At 42.1% G+C, this 21,975-nt stretch overlaps 1 protein-coding gene across 15 annotated transcripts in view; it reads right to left on the bottom strand.

Moving 5' to 3' along the window:
- AAK1 (AP2 associated kinase 1) overlaps positions 1 to 21,975 on the bottom strand; it is an 87,430-nt gene that overhangs the window by 42,505 nt on the left and 22,950 nt on the right. For all 15 annotated transcript variants that reach the window (XM_069801195.1, XM_069801194.1, XM_069801193.1 and 12 more), the window contains exons 3-10: positions 17,008 to 17,126; positions 14,818 to 14,926; positions 12,455 to 12,597; positions 6,759 to 6,880; positions 5,199 to 5,280; positions 3,117 to 3,249; positions 1,978 to 2,081; positions 884 to 963 (exon numbers count right to left, since the gene is read on the bottom strand). In XM_069801195.1, coding sequence (XP_069657296.1) covers positions 884 to 963; positions 1,978 to 2,081; positions 3,117 to 3,249; positions 5,199 to 5,280; positions 6,759 to 6,880; positions 12,455 to 12,597; positions 14,818 to 14,926; positions 17,008 to 17,126 — 892 coding nt within the window. The remainder of the gene's footprint in view (positions 1 to 883; positions 964 to 1,977; positions 2,082 to 3,116; positions 3,250 to 5,198; positions 5,281 to 6,758; positions 6,881 to 12,454; positions 12,598 to 14,817; positions 14,927 to 17,007; positions 17,127 to 21,975) is intronic.

Raw genomic sequence — 21,975 nt, forward strand, 5'->3', positions numbered from 1 at the left:
AAACAAAGCAGACTCCTGGGACTGACAGACAGGAGGAAAGACGCCCTATTTCAGAGTCTGAAGAAAACTGCTGGTTTTAGAGTGCCCACTGCTGTACTGCTCATTTTGCAGTAAAATAAGGTACAGGTTTTGTCCAACAGAATTTACAAGTCTCAATTACAGTATCATAAGCAGTGCAAGCAGCAGCAGGAGAGGAGAAAACCACAGCAGTACAGTGGTTTCCCCACTAATTGGGCTCTTCAGATACAGACTGGTTGGGCTTTTGTGTGTTGTCCTGCTCCCCACCCCCTGTGTCGTCGTCATCCCCCGCCCCGAAGAAATTGTAGGACTCTTGCAGAAATCACAGCAATTTCATACAGTAATGACTGCATCAGGTTATCATCTGCCGAGGGTCAAACTCAAACAGCAATAGTCCCCAGTGCAGTTTCTCAGCAGACTCATGGTCTCCGGGCCAATTCCAGGCCCACTGCAGGCCAGCTGCAGTCTTTCTCCTGACTTTGCTCTCAGGTACTCCAGGTACTGCCTCCAGATGGATGACACACTAGATTCATCTAAGTGCATGAACTTCAAGTGCTGCCATCAAGCAATGTCTTCAGTACAAAAAGCCTAGATGTTGAGTCACGCTGAGCATCGTCAAAGTCCCACCCCCACCATGCAGAAAAATTTCCCCCAATATCTGCATTTTCTGCCTTTCAGATCAATTAGATCAATGGTTATTTATGTCGTTGAAGCAAAAGCCTCAGGACTGCAATGTTTGTCTCCATGTGTAAATGTAAGCCCACAAGGAAGCAGCTAAATATACCAAGCATCCTTCCTAATAAACAGCAGAAAGACAACAGACAATAAAAAGAGAGAGGGCTGAGCATAATAGAGAGGTGTTTACCTGGCCTTTGGTTGACTCTTCTTTGCAGCAGCTTCACTTGCTTTAACCGGGTCTGGGAGTTTAGCGGGGATCGGAGAGTTCTGCAGATCCCCAAAACACCGAATTTTGTATTTTGAGGGCAGAAAACAGAGTCAGAAAAAATTTGCAAAAGCATCACAATGAAACGGGGATATTGGGGGATCCCCAAAGCAATTATTCCTCATGCTGGACACAGGACAATGCCCTCAATGTTAATGTCATGAGAAGACAGTAGTTTGGGATAGTCTTTACAAGGGAAAAATACGGTTCAGCTTTTTGACCATTTACTACACGTGGAATCCGAACACAAAGCTTCGTAGCACAACCCGGGTATTTTTAAAAGACAACCTGGGGACAATAGCAGCAATACTTATTAATACTGCTATAAAAAATACAGGCACAATAGTACTAAAACCATGTCTTATTCAGAAAGACCATAAATAACCACCTAAACTTGGGGGGGGAAAAAAAAAAGGTTTCTTCTTACCTGGAAACAACAAAAGAAAATGTCATGTCACAGATGTCCCTAACACCATAAGAAAATACTTGTCAACTCTATTTTTTCAGCTGAAGTCTATAAAGATACACTAAGAAGGGGCAGGTAATTGTGTAAGGTCTGATGTGGTTCAAATGCAAGTTGGCTAGTCCCAGCCAGACAGCAGACAAAACTGCTATGTTTAAAACCAATTGCAGCACAAATTATGCATGCAATAAGTGTGCCTGAACATCAAATCAGTTTCACAAGCATGGCCTAATTTTCCATGTTCACGTGCACAAGATCTCTTGGTTGGCCTCATGCTGGTAACTGGGTGAGGAGGTAAATCAGGGACAAACAGAAATAAACAACATATGAAACAAAACCCCGATTCCTGCCCCCATCCCCCAAAACCCAACCCCAAACAGTACTGCTAGTTATGAAAAAAAAAAAAAAAGAAAGAAAAAAAGAAGACAGACCCTCCTAATTACAGGACTGGAGAACAACCAACAGAATACGGCAGAATACTCAATATTCACCAATTGCCACCCCTGGTCTCTTCCCACAAAGCCCTGTATCAGTCCACTCCTTTGCTACTCACCTGGACATTCTGGACTGGGCATTCCTTCTTTGCCAGTTTGAATGCAAAGTAGGAGACCTGATAAATATCAGGTCTCTTATCTGGGTCTGGCTCAAGCATATACCCTTTAAAATACAGAGATGCTACTATCAGCAATACAACAGACAGATTCACATGACCCATTTGTGGCAGAGCTACATTTGGTATAACCAGATGCTAATAGGGTGCCCTGTGTCTTTCAAAGCACCTGGTCGGTGGTCAGTGGGGCTGAGCTGATCATCAGGGTCAGAAAGAAAGGGGCAAGACAGACAGTCAGGATGGACTAGGAGATATTTTTCAATACAGCTGTGAACAATTTGTAGCTGCTGTCGAAGGCTCTAGGGCAAGGAGGGGAAATGCAGCCTGCCTGGTCAGGGAATAGCATTGGTTTCAACCTCTGCATTTCCAAGTGAACCCAAAGTAAAAGAGCTCGATCCAACCCCAGTGCGTCGGGGGGAGGAAGACAGGCCAGCCACATATATGACCACACAAGCAAAGAAAATACCAGGCTGCTCTGCAAACACATTCAACTCTCTGTTAGTCAAGACCATGGCTAGGGAATAGGGAAAAGGAAAAAAAAAAAAAAAAAAAATTAAATGCTGTGCTGAAAACAAGGGAGCTGCCCCAGCTTTGCCAGTAGTGCATTGTACCCTTAATTACACATTCACTCTAGTCAGTGGGTTATTTATAAATCATTTCAGTTCTGTTTCTCAATTCATAGAAGATGAATTCTTATCACTAGTCTAAGTCACTGTGGTTCTTTTCAGTTCCTTATCCAAATAGATTTATTACTGGAGAAATACGTTTCTGCATAAATAGGCTCATTGTGCAAGTTTCTGTAGGACTCTTAAACCGAATGGCTGCCTGTTTTCCTGCCTTTCCAGAGAGTTCACTACAGCCTAGCCAAACAGAAATCTCTTTTCGTCATAATTTCTTTCGAAGAGTGATCTCCCAAGCTACTAAAAGATCACTTTATCCACCCCTGTGGATAAAGCAAGTCTCTTAAAAGAAGAGAAACACCAGCTGTTTTACTGTAGGAGTAGGGAATATAGGAACAAAACACCTCTGCTATTTTTTTTAATTCTGCAGAAGTGGATTATGCCACTGTCAGAGACACTTACGGATGAGGCAGTGCATGTCTTGCGAGTGCCGAGAATTATCTGGAATGGTGAAATTGCCATCACAGATTGCCACCTGACTCTCCCCAAATGGCAAGGTGAAGTAACACAGCTTGTACAGTAAACAGCCAAGGGCCTGAAGAGAGAGAACAGAGCAAAGGATTTAAACTGAAGCAAACCAGGCAATGGTACAATTCAAATACCACTGTAAGTAACAGGGAAAGTGCTCTAGCTTGTTCTACTATAGAGGTCCTGCATGATGTCAGGCCTACATTTTAACATCCCTGTGATCGACTTGAAAACAAGCATAGCTTTATGGGAAGATAAATACATGAAGAGCTCTCCCTCGCCAGGCTGAGATCCTGTAATCTGGGGGATTGTGTGAGTATCATCACACACACCCCACAGTTCCACATAGTGTAACTCTTCACGCCATTAAACAGGCAAAGCCTGTTTCCGCCACATACTGGAAGGGAAAAGCAAAGTAATAGCAAAAATAAATGATAACCATCATCCTTAATACATTTATTCTGACAAAGAAAAAACCAAACTGTTTCCAAGCTTAAGTTCAAACAACCTTTCAACCGTTATAAATATATACCAGGGAGAGAGATACAGATAAGTCTGCAGGCTGCTAGGTTATATCACCCTTCCATCTATTTCCGTGCTGCTTTTGACAGCAAGAACCACCACCTATTTCAAAAGAAAATACAAGTTTTGCACAAAGGGCTAATTATGAAACACTCCCACCATCTCAGATGGGAGAGAGGGAAACATTTCCTAATCCTAAGCAACTCATCATCAGCTTATATCTTGTCATAGGATTTCACAATTAAATTGCACTCTAGTTTAAAATAACCTCGATGAGGTTTGAGGAGACGGAGGTTTCCAGCAGGACAAGTGCTGCAACAGGCGTTGAAATTGATGCCCCAGTGTGCACACCACCACACGCTCGCTTGGAAACACTCCATGGGTCACCAGAACAGAATTCCTTCCATGCCAGGAAGAGGTGAGCTATTTGACAGCCTTTGGGTCTCCACCTTTCCACATTATCACAGGAAGGAGCACAAATCCTAGGTTCTCCTCCGGCTGCCTTTGAGGGCCTGACAATCTTTTCATGCTGTTACAGCTGTAACCTTCCCTCTCTGGGTCTCTAACACCAAGGCGAGTGACCCGGCACTGGTACAGGGCCCAGTTCTACAAACCTCCTGCTGAACTCAGCGGTGCAAGAGCCCCACAGGAGCTGCTGCATTCCTGAGTCCAAGCTCACAGAGCTCACAGAGAGGACAGAGGACTCTTCCCAGCAGATGTCACACCAGCAATTTTCCCTCTTGCATATGCAGATGCAGAGCTATTGAGGATACATTAAAACTCCTTATACTGCTTCTGCCTTGTTACTTCCTAGCTCAGGGCTTCAGAAACCATACAAACATGCACTGAATTAGCATTTTAAACACCTCCCATTTGCTGAATTGCCACTACAAACAGCACAGACTTTTTTTCATCTCCATCCCAACTAAAGGGAAGCTTTCTATCCTTGATCAGGTTAGCCAGTAATGGATTACACCACAGTTGCATTTTGCTCTCAAGATGAAAAGCATGGCAAGATTGCACTGATCATTAGAAACAGCAGTGCAAAAGGTTGGTCTTTGGCCAGGTTTGACAACTCAGACCTGTGTTACACTGTCCAGGATTGCTCCTGGGGCGAGGTCTATTTTTGCAGTTTTCTACTAAAGGCTGACCGGTAACTTTGATTTCACACGCTTGCAACCCAACCCAGGCACAAGAAGTCACAATACTCTGAATTTTCTGGTTTAACTCTTAAGATATGAAATCAGGTTTGCACTGTTCTAAATTAAAACCACATGGGAGGTAGCATGCAAAGAAGCATGCAGGTTTTATCCACAAACCACCCTGCTCAGCAGTAACTCATCAGAAATGTCAAGAAGAGGAGCTCTTTATTCAGAAACTGTCCAGTCTCTTACGGAAACTAGGTTAGCCCCAGCCAGACAGTTACCCTGTCATTACAGTAATGAAAGCAAGCTGCAGGCCAGTTGTATGATGTTAAGCGGTTTTTATACATACCCATATGTCTGCTTTTGTAGTAATAAGTTTGCCACTATACAGGTTGACCATTTCTGGTGCTCTATAGGATAACGTAGTGTACCTGTAGCAGAAAGATCTATCAGTGAGTTCAAAGTGGATATCAGATGCATTTTCACTGTGCCATATTTCCAAATAATTCATAATTCACTCTTTCCCTATTCATTTTAGTGAAAGGGATACTAAAGACGACAATCTATTGGAAAAATCTTTTAACAGCAGCATCTGCTATATACCTTTAACAATAAAATACTAACCACTGCAAACTGCCCTGTGAAACCAAAGCAGTAACCAAGATCCTTTCTAGAGCAAGCAATTTACTCACAAAACAGTACATTTTAAGAACTAGAACAGAAATATTCAAGGATTCAGAGTATTAACAGGGTCAGTAGTCAAATGTCCTCTGCAATGTCCTCACTGCTGGGGCTTTGGCCAACTGTATTAAAAAGACTGCAACCAGATACGTAGCTCCTGATAAATAGACTTCCATACCAGGACTCCTGCTCAGAGTCATTGTAAACAAGAGAAAGGTTATTTCCTATCTCAAACTATAGCTAGAATCTGCCTCACTTCAAAAAATTACTACAAATAGAAAAGCTGGAAACTGTGCCACAGTTTAAGAGACTCTTATGATAAGATTTCCTATCAGTAGGTCTACAATTTCTGCTATGGCACCTTGCATGCTATTTACCTTGATCACAAGAAAGCACTGCAAAAGGCAAAGGTTTTGCAGGCTTGTTAATAAGTGTACAAATAGGGTATTCCAAAGGGACTGCAAAGTCAGACTAGGAGAGCTCTAAAAACTTCAGTCAAACAATCTAGGAAATCCATGCAGGTGTAATTGAATCCTAACAAAAAGGAGGCATTTGCACCCATTTCTAACATGCTGTTTTCTAGCCAGAATATTGTATTAAGAGAACTCGAAAGTTTGCAGCAGTGATGTTGTTAAAACTAAAGCAAGACCAAGGACCTCGAGTCTGCTCCATTCTTGATCTAGGTCCTACTGAACAGCCAAGTTCCCTTTTTAAAGGGATCAGGGTGCACCTAGTTGCTAGCACTATAGCTGGTCGTGCATGGGGAGAAGAGAAGGAGCCAGATAAAACACCTCAAGGTCCTTACATTTTCTATGAAGAGCTGAGAAGTTAGGCCATGCGTTCCCTTAGTCACTGCAAGGATTTATGAAGAGTGGCTCACGGAGGACAGGGATTTTGTCATCTGCTGTACTGCAGTTCAAAGAAGCCAAGACAGATGAGGGACAGAGATAGACTGACCCCATACATAACAGAGCATGTCACTACTTTGTCAAGGTGGGCAACTTCTCTGCATTTGTACGCTCAGTCTTTCAGGTCCAAAGCAACTACATCAAAGCTCAATTTATTGTTTCACCTTCCCCCAGGCACTTATTTACCTGCAGCAGACACTTCTGTGCAGCAGCATCCAATCTGCTGCAACAGGCCTGAGTAAAATTTAGTCCCAGTACAAGAAAAAAATTACCCTTCAAATACAAACTATGTCTGAGTTGAAAAGAAAAAGCGCACTTACTTTTTGATCTCCTCCTCTACCGCATTCACCCCTTCTGTTTGAGGATTCTGGAATTTGTTAGTAGCACTTCCAAAGTCACACAGGACATAGTGCCCACGATCGTGCAGCAGGATGTTTTCAACCTGAAAGCATCACAGACAAATACAGAATCACTCAGAGGAAAAAAAAAAACCAAAACAAAACATTTGTTTTCTTTAGATAAGCAGGGGTTTTGGTGCCTGAAGACATATCAGACACATCTGACATAAAAGTATAACGTGACAGCAAAGAAAATATGCATCAAAACTCTGTCACAGCTCGTAAAATAGAAGTCAAATCGTGGAAGCATAGTTGTAACACTGCGTTCCATCCTGCCACCCCCTCCTTTCTCCTTTTGCAAGCACATCACCTTGCCTCTAAGACTACTATGTGCTTCAGGACTAGAACTGTGTCCCAGTGTCTTTAGTGCTCAACTTCCCTGAGCTACTATGACCCACAGTCTGGCATCTGAATTTAGGACAGCTAATACAAGCTGTCCACAGCTTTATAAAGGGCTGTAACTCTTCGCTGCCTAGTGGGACAGAGAGGAGGCAAATTGATGACAGCACACAGACTTTTATGCTTTCTGAAATTGTAATACATCTCCAGTTCTTTGCCTGCATTTCACCTGTCACTTTGGGTCTCATTCAAAACAAACCTCTGCTTATGCTCACACTTTAGTTGCTTATTCTTAGAATGTGTTGGGTACCCTATACTCCCTAGACAGTGGTTGTATCAGCAGAGGTTCCTCCAGGCTGCTGAGAAGATGACTCCTTTCTTTTAAATATTATTTGGTAGCTTGAATCAGACAACAAACAAATGCTGAAACAAACACCTGGGATAGCTGAAAAATAAATAAATAAAATCAGCAGAGTCACTGCCTTTCCCCCAAATACTCACACTTAATCATGCATTAACAAAAGTCTAGCTTGCATCCACCTAAGAAAGCTGTCTAAATGTTTCGACACTGATATAAGATGTGGAAAAACCTGGGTTCAGTTCCTTGCTTTGGCAGAGCATCCCTGCATTCCAATTCCTCATCTGTACAGTGGCATTAACAGTGTGTTCTCTCAAGAGAACACACACAATTTTTAACATATTTATCTTCAATCAATGTCAAATGCTCAGATACAACAAGATAAAACATACTGCTCATATATTTCAAAAAAATCACTACATAAGTTGTTCGCTAACAAAATCTTTTGTATGTAGAGCTCCCCATCAAGGATGATCTTTACAAGAAGGCAAGAAAAAGAAGTAGTCAGCATTTTAAGCATCAGAAAATGCAGCCAAATTAGAGCAGCTGAGGGGGGAAATGCTGGCTTGAAACCAAGGGTTAAAAAACACCCCTTCCCCCTCTCTGCTATCCATCTGCTTTGAATAAAGCATTGCACACAGATGTTCTCCCCAGCAGATCAACACTGACAGCATTAGTCCCTATTCCCTGCAAATACTCAAATGTTTCCAGAAGAATCCTTCCGCTTTATCTGGCTAAGTCTGACATGACTTCTCACTAAAACATCCTCCAAGTATTATTAAACATCAGCATTGGACTATCCAGCAACTAGGCTTGTTCAGTAACTTCCAGGAAAAAAAACAAACTAACAACAACAACAACAAAAAAAACCAGCAGCAAAACAAAGTACCTGAATTACTGCTACTGACTGCCAGGCCAGAGAAAACTGTCTTTTTTAAAAGAGTATGGAGGTGCCTTCTTCCAGTCAAACACTCAAAAAGCCATAATCCAGTTTTCAGCACTGCTGAGCACTTACAACTCTGGCTGCAGTCTCTGACATGCCCAACACTGACAAAGTCAGATTTAGATGCCAAACAAAAATCTTCAAGAGAAACTATGAGTTGCCTGAAGTTTTGTTAGTTACAGAATGTAGCTAGCTTCTGTCTTTGCTCTCTGAAACAAACACCTTTCTTTAGTAAAACACTGCACAGACACAGAGTGGCAAGGGATAAGGGATAAGACTTTTAACTAGCAAAATCAAGACGCATTATCCTGTCATGAAACCAATGGCTTCTAAGGCCGGTATTTTTAAGTTCAGGTAGCAATTTGGGAGGGATGCACGATACAGGTACACTTTCCAACTGCTTTTCAGCGCCTTCAGGTCTCTTTAGAGATGTTTCAACTTCCCTTCCTCCCCGGCACCATTCACTATTTATTCACTATTTACTTCTGAAAGCTTATTTAGTATTTCATAGCAAAGAAATGAATGCAATGTGGCATCTCAGAGCACTAACTGATTTAGGCACAGGCATATTCTTAAACACAGTTGGTACAAAGGTTTACTACTAGAGGACTGAACAATTTTACATATCACACTCTCAACACAGATCCACTCAAACAAATTCCAGGCAAAGGCTTGTTGGTGGCATCAGGGCAAGACTTGGCATTACAAAGAAGGTTGACGGAAGAAAGCACAGAGATAACAGCAGCACTGCGTGACTATCTTATCACACCACAAAATGCAACACTGGGAGGCCTCCTGCTAAAATGAAAGCAGAAGAAACTAAATCCTTAACATGAGAGCACGACCTTCTGGTTAATTCAGAAATTAGGGAAAGGAAAAGAGAAAGATATTTTGATCAAGAGCATCCTCCAGGTTGACTGACACAGTATTTTGCTATATCCTGCTGTGTCTACTACAAGACAAATCAGCCATTCATCTGCAAGCCAGTCATCTACTCCTGCAACCAGATGGGTTCAGACTAGCAGAAGCATCATAGGTAGAAGTGGGAGACCTCTCACTGCAGAAAGCTCTGAGCTGTAGAAATCAAAGTTGGCTCTAAGCTGGTGCTTTGAGCAATATGCATTATAGGATGCGAGACTGGGAAGACAAGGTTAAATATAAGTTATGCAAACAACTGCCACTAGGTATAGGATAGCTGCGTAAATTGTTATCATCAGTCCTAGATAGATTTTTTCCCCTCCCTCCACCTCACTAAATACTCCTCTGGGGTCTGACAATTACAGTTTCTCTGCAGAGATTCCAACTTCAAAGCAGAGACTTCACAACCAGGGTAATATAACAGCCAGAAGAAGGTTTGGCCATTTGTTCTTCGCTGTTAAAAGGCCTAACCTAAAGGTATAGGAAGTGTTCTTACTCCAGAGAGAGACAAACAAAAATAAACTTTTTAGGGATTGCCCTGCAGCAGCAACGGCTATGAACCCTGAGGGTGAGGAAAACATCTGCAAGAACAAGCAAAGGTAACCACGCAAGGCAAGCCTACTGCCAATAACCTTACACTGCCTCTACAGGGGTCCCAACTAGGGCAGAGGCAGCACATGAGGGGCTTCCTAGTTTTTAGGAAAAAGCAGCGTCAATACACGGCCTGTGGCAGTCAATCAAAGCACATCAAACTAAACATCACACCCTGTACGGGCACATGATGCCATAAGCACACAGGGAGAGACTGACACAGCACCTGAGTGTTAACCATCAGATCAGGAAAGAAAACCTTAAGTACACACAGAGATAGCATATTACCTTTTTCCTGGCCTTTATTTGCAGTGAGATGTCCACTTTTGCCTATAGGCATGCTGCTTAAAGGTACTGCTGTCCCCAGCTGTTGGTCACTTCATAGAATCGTATCACAGAATGGTTTGGGTTGGAAGGGACCTTAAAGATCATCTAGTTCCAAGCCCCTTGCCATGGAGCAGGGACACCTTCCACTAGACCAGGTTGCTCAACCCCATCCAACCTGACTTTGAACACTTCCAATGATGGGGCATCCACAACTTCTCTGGGCAACCTGTCCCAGTGCCTCACTACCCTCATAGTGAAGAATTTCTTCCTTATATCTAATCTAAATCTACCCTCTTTCAGTTTAAAGCCAACTTCCCATTAGCTGGAGACTGTGCCAACAGGAGTTGTTCTGCTTCAGGCAAAGCCTGTTGGGTTAATTCAAAATCACAGCCACAGGCTGCTGAAACTAATCCAGCTGTGTTTGTCTGAAAGGGCTTAAAGACTATTCACACGATTCTTTCTGCTGGCAGAGCTCTCTGGGCAGGAACCTCCAGTATTAGAGCAACATCAAAGAGCTGGAAGGCAAAAAAAGCCTCCAATCCCCACACAGATGTCTGCAAAGTCAACATCTACCCACTCTTCAGCAGGGTTATGTTCACCCCAACAAAACACCTAGCCGACAGATATCTTTCTTTACACTCAGAACTTGTGCAAAACTTCTCTGGCCCTTGATCTCTCTTGGAATTGCAGGTCCCCCTTGGCATTATTAAATTTGAACTCAAATAAAGTCAAAACATATCTAAATCATTACTTCTGTGTTAGTACTATTCCCAATTGTGACTAGAGCTCCAGAGGTCATCATGACAGAAATAACACGACTATTCAACTAGGAAACATGTCTCAAAGCAGAGAAGAGCCAACTCTCTGACCTTGGGCACAGGTTACCAAGAGGCAGGCCTTGCAAAAACTTTACTGATCTAAGCACACAGTAGTGGGCTGGACATCAGACTGTAACAGTCCGTTTCAACTGCAACTCGGTGTAGAAAGTAATGCTCAAGATCAACTCACTAATCCATCACAGATGTGCCAGAGTTTATTCACATGCCACACAATGAGTTTGTTCTTTATGAAAAAAACCCAGGGATTCACCAAAAAGGTAATAGCAGGGGTTAATATCAACTGGAGAGGTCCCTGTTCCTAAGCCTCATCCTCTCACCCCAGTTTTCCTTGCCTATACAAACTCCTGCAAGATGCCCACAGACCTTAACAGCTTTAAATCCAGGCCTCAAATTTATAAGACTCCACCTGTTTCATTCTAGAAAAACAGATGTCAGACTTGTTTCATATACTCAAACTGACTGAGCCGTGGGGTCACAATCATTTGAAACATGCTAAAGCATACCCTGAAGATTTTTTCCCCCGCTGCGCTACCTGGCTCTCACTGGCGCATGTGGCATCTTTTGCTCCTATAAAACAATGGCCAACAGCACAAAACAAACATCTGTTGAGGGCTCTGAAAAGAACCTGACCCTCAAAGCACATCTGAATTTCAAATGTACACAGGAGCCTCCTTCTTGGCTGAATATATTATTCAGGCATTTTACGAGCTAGTTGAGAGGAAAGGGAACATCTTTTTGTTTGTTTGTTTGATTATAGGCATGGGATTTTTCAAAAGCTCTCCCCGCTGGCCTAGCTCTGTTCCCAGCTAAGCACACAGAGTTTTACAATGCACTTTCATGGTCAACAGAGAGCTAGAGGCCAGTTTCAAAAGCTTCTTATGACTCCTGCCCCAAGGCCAACATCTCTGGAAGGATCCTTTTAATGTGGGTCCAGGAAACAAATTTACAGCATGCTTTTTGTGAACTACCTTATAACATCAGTAGTGTTTCAGGTGGTAGAAAGTCACCGTGAATAATTCATCAGATACATTCTGGCACATCTCCTGTGCAAAACAGAACTATTCACAAACATTTGTGTTTTTTAATTAGATCTATAGATGGTAAACATATGGTAAGCAGCAATGAGGCTCATTCCTTTTTTTATCTTCCAATAGAGAGAGGTATTTATGTTCACTTTTCCTCATTACTAACAACAGAAACACAGTACTGGTATTCAAAGCCTGTCTGCCATGGCGTAGGCAGCAGACACACACGTTAAGGAGGATGCACACTCCCTGCTGTATTACTGGAGTCCACAACTCACCTTCAAATCCCTGTGGATTATTGGCGTTTTACACTGATGCAACCTGGCTACAGCTTCACAGGTGTCGCAGAAGATCTGCAGGACCTCATTCTCCGTGAACCCTGTCTGCAGGCGTTGGTTCATGAGGTTCACCACTTGACCTCCTGAGGAGAAACAGACACCAAGAATCAGAGCAGGTATGCAAAATGAGGTCTGGCCTGGTCTAAGCCCCAATCCTACCAGAGATAACTTGTCTTAGTCTGCTCCCCACCAAACCGTGGCTGTACAGTCAGCGCACAAGTAGTTCATGAGTTCAAATTCAAAATTCGCACCAAGCCTTCCCCAGAGGCTTTTTGCCATCTGCTTACTCATCTTGTTTCATTCTCATTTCCTCGCCTAAATCCCAGGGGGTTTTCCCTATCTGCCAGCAGGCATTACATCTCATCTCATCTTTGAACAGTGCTTCAAGAGCAACAAGTTAGCTTCTAAGGCCCACATTCACCTGGCTGTGTTAAGACTCAAATGTAATTTTGCCTAAGTTGCATTTTTTTCTTTCTTCTTCAAAATAAGATGTTTTTGTCAGACTAAAGGAATAAAAGGCTGAATTTGGGGCACCCACAGTCCACAAAATAGTTTGCCACATGTAAGCAAGAGTAAGGGATACACTCAAAAAACCCATAGACTACTAAGTGGCTTGGCTAAAGTCACAGACTGGCAAAAAAACCTAAAAATCCATCTATAATAAGGGAAACTCCAGACAAACAAAAGCAAGTTTTCATGAATGAGTCCTGAATTTGCCTCAACTTTGAGGTTTTGTTGCTGTCAAAGCCTTTCCAAAACAATCCACACAGAGGATTCTTCCCCCCTCAAAACACCCCATATACAGAGAAAAAAAAACTCCTTTCCGAACCTTTGGCAAAACAAAACTGTATCATTTCACATCACAAGTATCAGAAAACTTAATTTCCATGGTACAAAAGAAAAGCTCAGCTTAAAAAATAGTACAGCTGTGAACATTCCGCACTCAAAATGAGTGCGGTTCTGCACACAAAGACACACTGATTTGGTCTGGAAACTGTTTGACACAACAGGAAAGTAACAAGGGAAAATCCAACGTATAACAGCAACTCCTGTGCTTCAGTCTGAATGCTGGAGACAGACAGGCATATGCCAAGCAGAGCATCTGGCAAAAGCAAGCTACGTGAAAAATACCACCTTGCAGCTCTCCTCCTTTCAGATGGAAGGAAAGGCCTTAGAAAGATGGATTTTACTTCATCAGCCCAAAGTCTGGCACAGAGGGGAGGCTAATGCAGCTGGAGGGAGTGCATTCTGAACTGCTATAGTTTGCACTTCACTCCACAGTGCGGTCTGCAACATGGAGCTGAGTATGTATTTACTAGCACTGTCAGGCCTATTTCTTACAACAAGCCTTGTGATCTTTAGGTTTAAGCTTACAGGGAGCTTACGCAATGATTCCTTCAGCAAAACTACAAGTAAGGTTCTTCCTTTTACCAGCAAACAAACCCAGTGCAAGTTAGTGAAGATTCCTGCATCAAAACGAAGCAGCAAAGAAGGCATGGCAGAACAGAAAGCTGTACCATACAAGTTTAAAGGCATTTTAGCATCTAGTTGTTCTTGCTGCAATGCACCTGGCTTCAGTTAAAAGCCAAACAATCCCAAGAATACCTGTTTCCATCAGCTGCCACCATCCAAAACAGCCACAGACTTCTGAAGTCACCTGGCCAAAACATTATTTTTGCTTAACACTATTCCTGCGAGAGGCATTTGAGCACAGCACATGCGTCATTTTCCAAACACCACATCCTAGCCACAAGAGATCAAAGCTTTGGGACAGCTGGAAAAGACTGGAAGAGCCTGTCTGGCTAGAAACAGCCAAGCAAAAAGGTCAGAGGTAAAAGGAGTACTTTTCAGCTTCACATTATCCATTTCATGCTTCTTCCAGAACAATCCTAAGTCAGGCTGAAGTGGAAAAAAGCTTGCAATATGACAAAAAGTGAAGAAGAATTTCATTCCACAGCCTGGCAGCTTTAGAAGAGCCACTTCTTGTGCGGACCAGCCTACGGAAAACAGCAATATATATTTAAGGGTTCCCCTTCACAACAGAAAGGATCTAGGACCACCCTGAGCAGGGACAAAGGTGGTACCAATCCCATTAACAGAGTCAGCATAGCTTCACGTATCATCCACTTCCCCGCACCTAGTTTTGGCTTTGGTTTGTTCAGAATGGTTCCTTGGTAGCCAAGGAAGGGCTAGGCCCAAGAACAGTTTTGGTTTTTTTTTTAAAGGAAGATGTTGTGCAAGTTTCCTGTAAGCACTGAAAAGGGAAAATCTACCAATGAGTAATATGTTGAGCCCACACTCACCTCGACAGTAGTCCATTAGTATCAGCACTTCCCATACATCACCACTGCTTACTGAGTTTATACTGGAATCAATGTATCCAACAATGTTCTTGTGGCCAGATAGATCCCGCTGTAAGATAAATAAATTCAAAGCATAAACCAGCCATAAAGAGTGAGCAATATTTTAATCTGGTTCCTCTACACTGCACAGCTTTCCTAGCTCTTCTCCTGTGTAGGCACAAGCTTCTGTCACTTTGGATTAATCGTCACGCAAAACTCGAACAAACCTGAGGTCTCTCTTTACCTATTCTCCTTCCAGAAGGATTTGAGACAAACAGCAGAGAAACAGCCAACCTGATAAACTAACTTGTTCAGTGATCAGTCCACGTTTTTGCATGTTCCCTCAGATGGCCCAGGCCAAGCCACCCGGAGCTGCTCCTCCTTTATGGGGAGGGGAGAACAAGGCAGATGTTTTGTGGTGGCCATCCACTTTACATGTTGTGCTTACTGTTCTCATCTCCTTCCACTCTTCAGCTGGCAAAGAGTATCTCAAATCTTCTCAGGCTCAAAAAAACCCACTAAGGTAATAAAATAAATTTTAACCTTGCTTTTATAAGTACTTTATTTTAAGTAACTTGGTGGATTAAAGCACAAGTTCTCCTATCAATGACTTATCCATGACACATGCTAAACCTGCAGGGAAAAGTCATTCCTTTGACTGCCAGCTTCACACACGCTCCCAGGTGTGATAGCCAGTCCAGTTCAATGTTCAGCTTCACCAGTAAAAGAAATCAAGATTCTGCTGGCCATTCTGCTGTAATGCTGTAGGGTTGCAAAAAGTGCAGTTAAGTTTAAAATACTTATTTATTGCACAAAAGCTAGGAAAGAAGAAAATATGTCCTTTTAGTGACGTACTGGTTCTTCAGGGCAAATATTAGTGCTTATGATAAGATTCAGTACAGGAGCAAGTGGACCTCCCAAGTAAGAAGGATACTTCTCATCCTCAATTTCCAGGTTAGCCACACATTTCAAAGAGGCACCAAAGACATGGAGACAGTGGAAAACACCGGCAAATAAAATCCCAGTAAACAAGCTTTCTGAGCACAGCTAAAACCTTTGGTGTAAGATCTAATCTCAAATTTTCCCATGTAGCTTTAGCTATGGCAATGACAAAGCATGCCCAAAAGCTTCAGTGCACTATCACACAAACTCCAGAAGTTAACTTTAAAGGTATTAGCCTAGGTAAAAGCTACTTCAGAAAAACACATCCAGAATTGCCACAGGTAAAAGCTTCTGATATGAAGATCACCTACCCCAAACCTACAACTCAAGTTGTAAATTAGCAGAATGAGGATTGTCTATTTCCTTCCCCACCTCACAGTTGCTCTAAATGTTCATCAATATCTTTGAATACAACTCCAAAAGTGGCACTTTCCATGTTTACTAGGCTCCAAACAAGACTAAGAAAATTTAGATCATCTCAATTTTTTTCTTTGTTTAGAGACACTAAGTTTAAAACAGCTCTTTAAAAAAGCTATCCTATCATCTAACTCCTTGTACCCAATAATCTAGAGACACATCCCAGTGCTTATTATAAATACTGCCCTGTTTCAAAAGCCCAGGCGGTAACTACCCCACAAATACTGTTTTAATCTATCAACCTCTCCAATACAGAGACAGCTCTTCATCCCAACCTAATAGATAAGAAGCTGTTGTGACATAAATTCATCTCAGGATGGAGGTCTTCCATTCATGCACTGATTTGAGTTCAAGGACAGTTACATCAGAATCATCAGCCTCTTCTGATGAAGTCTAAAAGGCTGAAGACTTTAGCCCTGAACTGAAGATTGTTAGACTTTGAAGTCTAACACACCGAACCATGCCCAGCTCTTCAGCTCTTCCTCTTCCCATTAAGTTGTGGGGTTGACTCAGGAGTTTTTTTCCTCCCCACATTTTCCTGAAGTTCCCTCTGCTTTTTCAGCTACCATGTTTTTCTTGTCCACTGAAACTATTTACATTTTAAATAATTCAACACAAGATTTTCACATAGTCACATAACTCCAGCAGTTAGGTCTTTCCAAAGAGAGACAGTTTTGCTAAGAAAACCCACAGTTTGTGACATGGTGCTACACAGATCACAGGCAAATGGTGAGCAGGCTCTCACACCATTCCATTCCCAGTCTGGGGCCCCAATACGAAGTGGTGACTTACCATGATTTGGATTTCTCTTTTGCAGACTTGCAAGTCATACTCGTTATTGACATACATCCGCTTCAGAGCACATTTCATTCCATTGTTAGTCCTCACAAGAAACACTATTGCAAATCCTCCTGCAGAAGACATAAAATCATCTTATTCATTAACAAAGAAACCTCTTGGTCCTTGCTTCCAACCTCGTCCCTGCCACCATCTCCCTTCAGAGTACAGTCAGAAGGGGGAGGGCACTCGGCAGCTACTAACAGAGCTGTGGTGGGAGCACCCCTTACATGTGCTTAGCTCCAGAGCTTCCAACTCTGCCTAGACAGTTATTTCTGGGAACTAAAAGGAATCCAAGGGGGTGATTAATGGAAGCAAAGTTAACATTTAACATCTCCATAAAAACAAGCAATTACACCAGTTACTTGTCCTGCCAGACAGTCCTTCATTGCTCCATTAATTTCCATTATGAAGAAGAAAGCTGAAATATAAACAGCAACATTGCCTTGGACAGAAATCAGAGCTACAGATCACCCACTGAACTACTAAAGGCCTAAACTTAAAAGGCTTCCCAACTTTTGAAACATCTAAGTTACATTACAAAGCTGATTTGTGCAAGAAGCAGAAGAAACCCATCTTCCACACATGGTTTGATGTTAGTGCTTTAAAAAAAGGACAGAAGAACAAGGAAAAAAGAAAAACTAACACAATTCATTTTGTGGTCATTGCTATTAGTAAAGTCAGGACTCCCAGGACATACTTGACTTGTTTAGGATGAAAGCCTTTCATCTCCGTTAGCAACACATCAAAATATGAGTTTTACATTTGTAGTCCTGGACAGAAATAGGAAACTGATTGAGGATGCAGGTATATAGGCATCAAAGTTTTGCACCTGGCTCCCAGAGATCAGAATGAATCAGAACAAAAAAGTCGCACATATCCAAGTAGCCAAGAAGTGCTGCACAATGGTAAAAAGAGAAGCATGACGACATTGTCAATGCTACAACCTGACAGCACTTCATTTGCTCTCCGTTACCTTACAGCACATATTCCTTTTATGCTTAAGGATTTCTAAAGAATCAGCTCAATAGTAAGTTATGATTCAGTGCTGCTGTAGCATTCAGAAGTCCCACGACACCAAGAACTGTAGTCACACGCCGTAAAAAGCTAGTCACATCCCAAAGAATTCTCATTTTAAAAGTTTGAGCCCTTTGGTGAATCCCGTTCTTTACAAGCTGCCACAAACCATCAGATCAACAAGACTTATATAGTTACATTTGACATGTTTGTACATAATTACTACTAGCACTTAATTTAGCACTTAAATGAGTTCCTCCCCATCATGTAAAATGTGACAAGCAAGAAAGCCGTATTTCAGTAAAATTTACTGTTAAAATAGGCTGCATTTGACAGCTGCAGTCTTGCAACAACTGGTGCTTACAAGCTGTTAACAAATCAAACACCACAGCCAAAAGGCCCACTGAAGCTTTTACTAAAACTAGCATTTATTTTTACTAAGAAAAGATTGAAAAAGAGCAAATGACCAGACGGCGTTGCTGTGTTCAAAGTATAACCCTCCCCATTTGTTATCAGACAGCTTTTATGGCACCCATTACAGCCCATCTTCCAAAACAACCACAGAAGTTACACATGCAAATAACATGCCTCTCAGCATCAGAGCTGTTAGACAAAAATCTTAGCATGCAAAAACCTTAGTTTTACACATCATAGTTTGTCATAGGAACTAGACCAGGTTTTCCAAGGAAGCCCCATCAACCTTTAGAAACAGAACTAACTGGAAACAGCCTGTCCTGGTTTTGGCTGGGATAGAGTTAATTTTCTTTCTAGTAGCTGGTATACTGTTGTGGTTTGGGTTCAGTATGAGAATAACGCTGATAACACGCTGATGTTTTCGGTTGTTGCTAAGTGGTGTTTATACTAAATCAAGGATTTTTCAGCTTCTCACACCCAGCCAGCAAGAAGGCTGGAGGGGCACAAGAAGTTGGGTGGGGACACAGCCAGGAGAGCTGACCCAAACTGGCCAAAGGGGTATTCCATACCATGTGACATCACACCCAGTATATAAACTGGGGGGAATTCACCTTGGGGGTGCAGATTGCTGCTCGGGAACTAACTGGGCATCAGTCGGCAAGTGGTGAGCAATTGCATTGTGCATCACTTTTGTATATTCCAATCTTTTATTATTATTCTTGTCATTTTATTATCATTGTTATTTTATTCCTTTCTGTCCTATTAAACTGTTCTTATCTCAACCCACAAGTTTTACTTTTTTATTTCCTGATTCTCTCCCCCATCCCACTGTGTGGGGGGAAGTGAGCAAGCGGCTGCGTGGTGCTTAGTTGCTGGCTGGGGTTAAACCATGACACAGCCCCAGAGAAGTTGCAAAAAGATGCAACAGAAGGAAGAAAAAAAAACAAAAAAGAAAAAAAAAAAAAGAGTGTCAGGACTTTAATTAAAGGTCTTAAAAAACTATAACCAGGCTGCAAAATGGATATTCAAATTCAGAAAAACGGGACATGGCTCTGCGATACAGGAAGCCATACAGATGCTGCTCACTCCTGCCAGAGAGGGTTTTAAAACCCTTGTAACTCTGGAGGGCCTCATTTCTTTATAGTGCTCAAATTCAGACACAAAAATAACCCCGACTCTCTCCCTTAAGCTGCTTCAACTTGAGGATCTCAAATTACAAGTCATTTTTAAGAACTCCTAAACCCGCAGCAATAGCCTTATTGTTCTACCCTAGCCACATTTGTCTCATTTCTGGAGAACAAATCTGCACATCCCGCTGTGCTATCTTTAGCTTGAAGGATGTCTATGTTGAAAAAAGCAAAACAGCACTCTACTGCTTCCCCCTACCCCTCTTATAACCCACAACGGAGCCAGCAAGAAGGGACCCAAAACCAGCACCACTTCCTCAATCCCTACTTTCTTAACACATTATGCTTTTTAAAATCATTGGAGAGATCAGGTTTGGACTTATTTTTTTTAATTTCTGCACAATATTTCCATGGACCACAGATAAAATCTAGAGAAAACATTAAACCAACAAAAAAAATTGTCTTTTTTTTTCTATTACAGAGCCTCAGTCATCATCAAAACTTTTTGGGAATCACAGACTTTTTTTTTTTTTTTTTTTTTTCTTCTCCCAAATGAGAAAGTCAGAAGTCATCCATCCTCTCCAGGAGTTCAGTTCCCTTCCCACAGCTCCTCCTGCCAGGCCTGGAGGCCAGCAGGATACTGTGTCTCTGTTTACAGTGCCACACTCAGCAGAAAGAAACATGAGCTGAGCAGCAAATACAGATGAATTAAAATTTTTAAAAAAGAAAAGCAAATCCATTAAATTCAAGGACCTTCATCTTCTAAATCTTTGCTTCAGCTGAAGTGGGACTGGTACCTCTTCAGACCAACTGCTCATGTCTCATTAGCAAAGTTTTGGGCAAGGTACCTTTCCTCTAGTTTGGATCCTGTGCTAATTAACAAAGTCACTCCTAGAGCACCCTCGCTAGAATATGTACATCAGCCTATTTTGCTTACATGCAACCAGGGCCAAGTGGTAAAGAAAACTGTAGTCTATGCAACGGAGAACATAGCTAAACCATCCTGAAAGCTCCAAGGAAAGAGAAACTTAGAATCTAAAATACATAAATACAAATTAAGCAAGTTAATGCTTTCTGATACAGAACTGCAACATCAACACATCAGGACCTGACAGAAACATGGCCTGGAGCATCTTCCAGATGGAGCAGCGAGAGACGAATACGTCAGGTTGAGCCGCATCCAAGGAAGAGGAAGCCTGCAACATTTGCAGAGTTGTCACAGTACTTACACAAGTCATAGGAAAACTACATCCTCATGTCCTTCTCTCCCTTACCTTTAACTCCTGCAAACTTCAGCTGACGACACCACACATGGAAGCTGTGCAAAATCATTTAACTTACTTTGTCTGCAAATATACCTACCAATTTGGTTACTTTATTATTAAACTCCCACTGACTGCAGATTAAAGCATGACAATTTTGCTACTAATAAAAGCAGCATGCTTCTCTCCAGAGAAAACAAGTATTGATTTAATCAGGGTACATACAGCAATTTTTGCACAGCAATCTAGAGTAAGCGATGCTGCCATCAGAGAAGCAAAATTTGATGATCCACATCCATTCAAGAGAGGGTGCAGGTTTCACTCTCTAAACAACTAATACATTATCTGGTCCGATTGCCTCGGTTAAAACAGACCACAATATTCCTTCCAAACTACAGTTTACCGAGCCCAGGTTCTGACTGTATCCAGGATTTAGTCCAGAAAGGCACAACATATTCAAGAATGTCTAACTTCTCTCAGGTAGTCATTCCACATTTAAATCAGAAAAGGTGTGAAAAATACCACCCTAATTTGAATTTCTCTGCATTTATTACACCTTCCACTGCTAATTGGCTTTAGTACTGCCAGTTTTGCATGCAGAGAATGGGACTGCGAAACACTCAGTAAAACAGCAGGAAGATGAGGGAAGCAGAAAGGGATAGAAAAAGAGCACAAAGAACAGTGGCTTCTTGCCACACTCCTCATACAAAAATGGCTCTAGAAATACAAGATAGCAGGACTTACGGGCCAATTTTAAGAATACCAAGAACCTACACCTGCAAACTGGCTTCCAAAGGACAGGGCAGCAGGTGCACAGGCAGGGCAAAGAAATCAGGCCACAAGCTTTCATGCATTGCACACGTATTTACAGAAACAGGGCTTGATCACATCCATGCACCAGAGCGAATCAGAACTACAACAGGAATCCAGCTCCTTCCAGGAGTGTTTCAGGCTGCAGGTCTTCCCAGGCCAAGGTCAGAACTATAGGCGTATCTGCTTATAGGTTTCTCATGCAACAACCGCTGTACATCTGAATGCCTGGAAATGGCAGGGATGCCCTTAGTGGTCTGTACCTAGACCTAGAGAGATTTCCTTTTAAGTTT

This window comes from Haliaeetus albicilla, chromosome 13 (assembly GCF_947461875.1).
Source record: "Haliaeetus albicilla chromosome 13, bHalAlb1.1, whole genome shotgun sequence".
NCBI lineage: Eukaryota > Metazoa > Chordata > Aves > Accipitriformes > Accipitridae > Haliaeetus > Haliaeetus albicilla.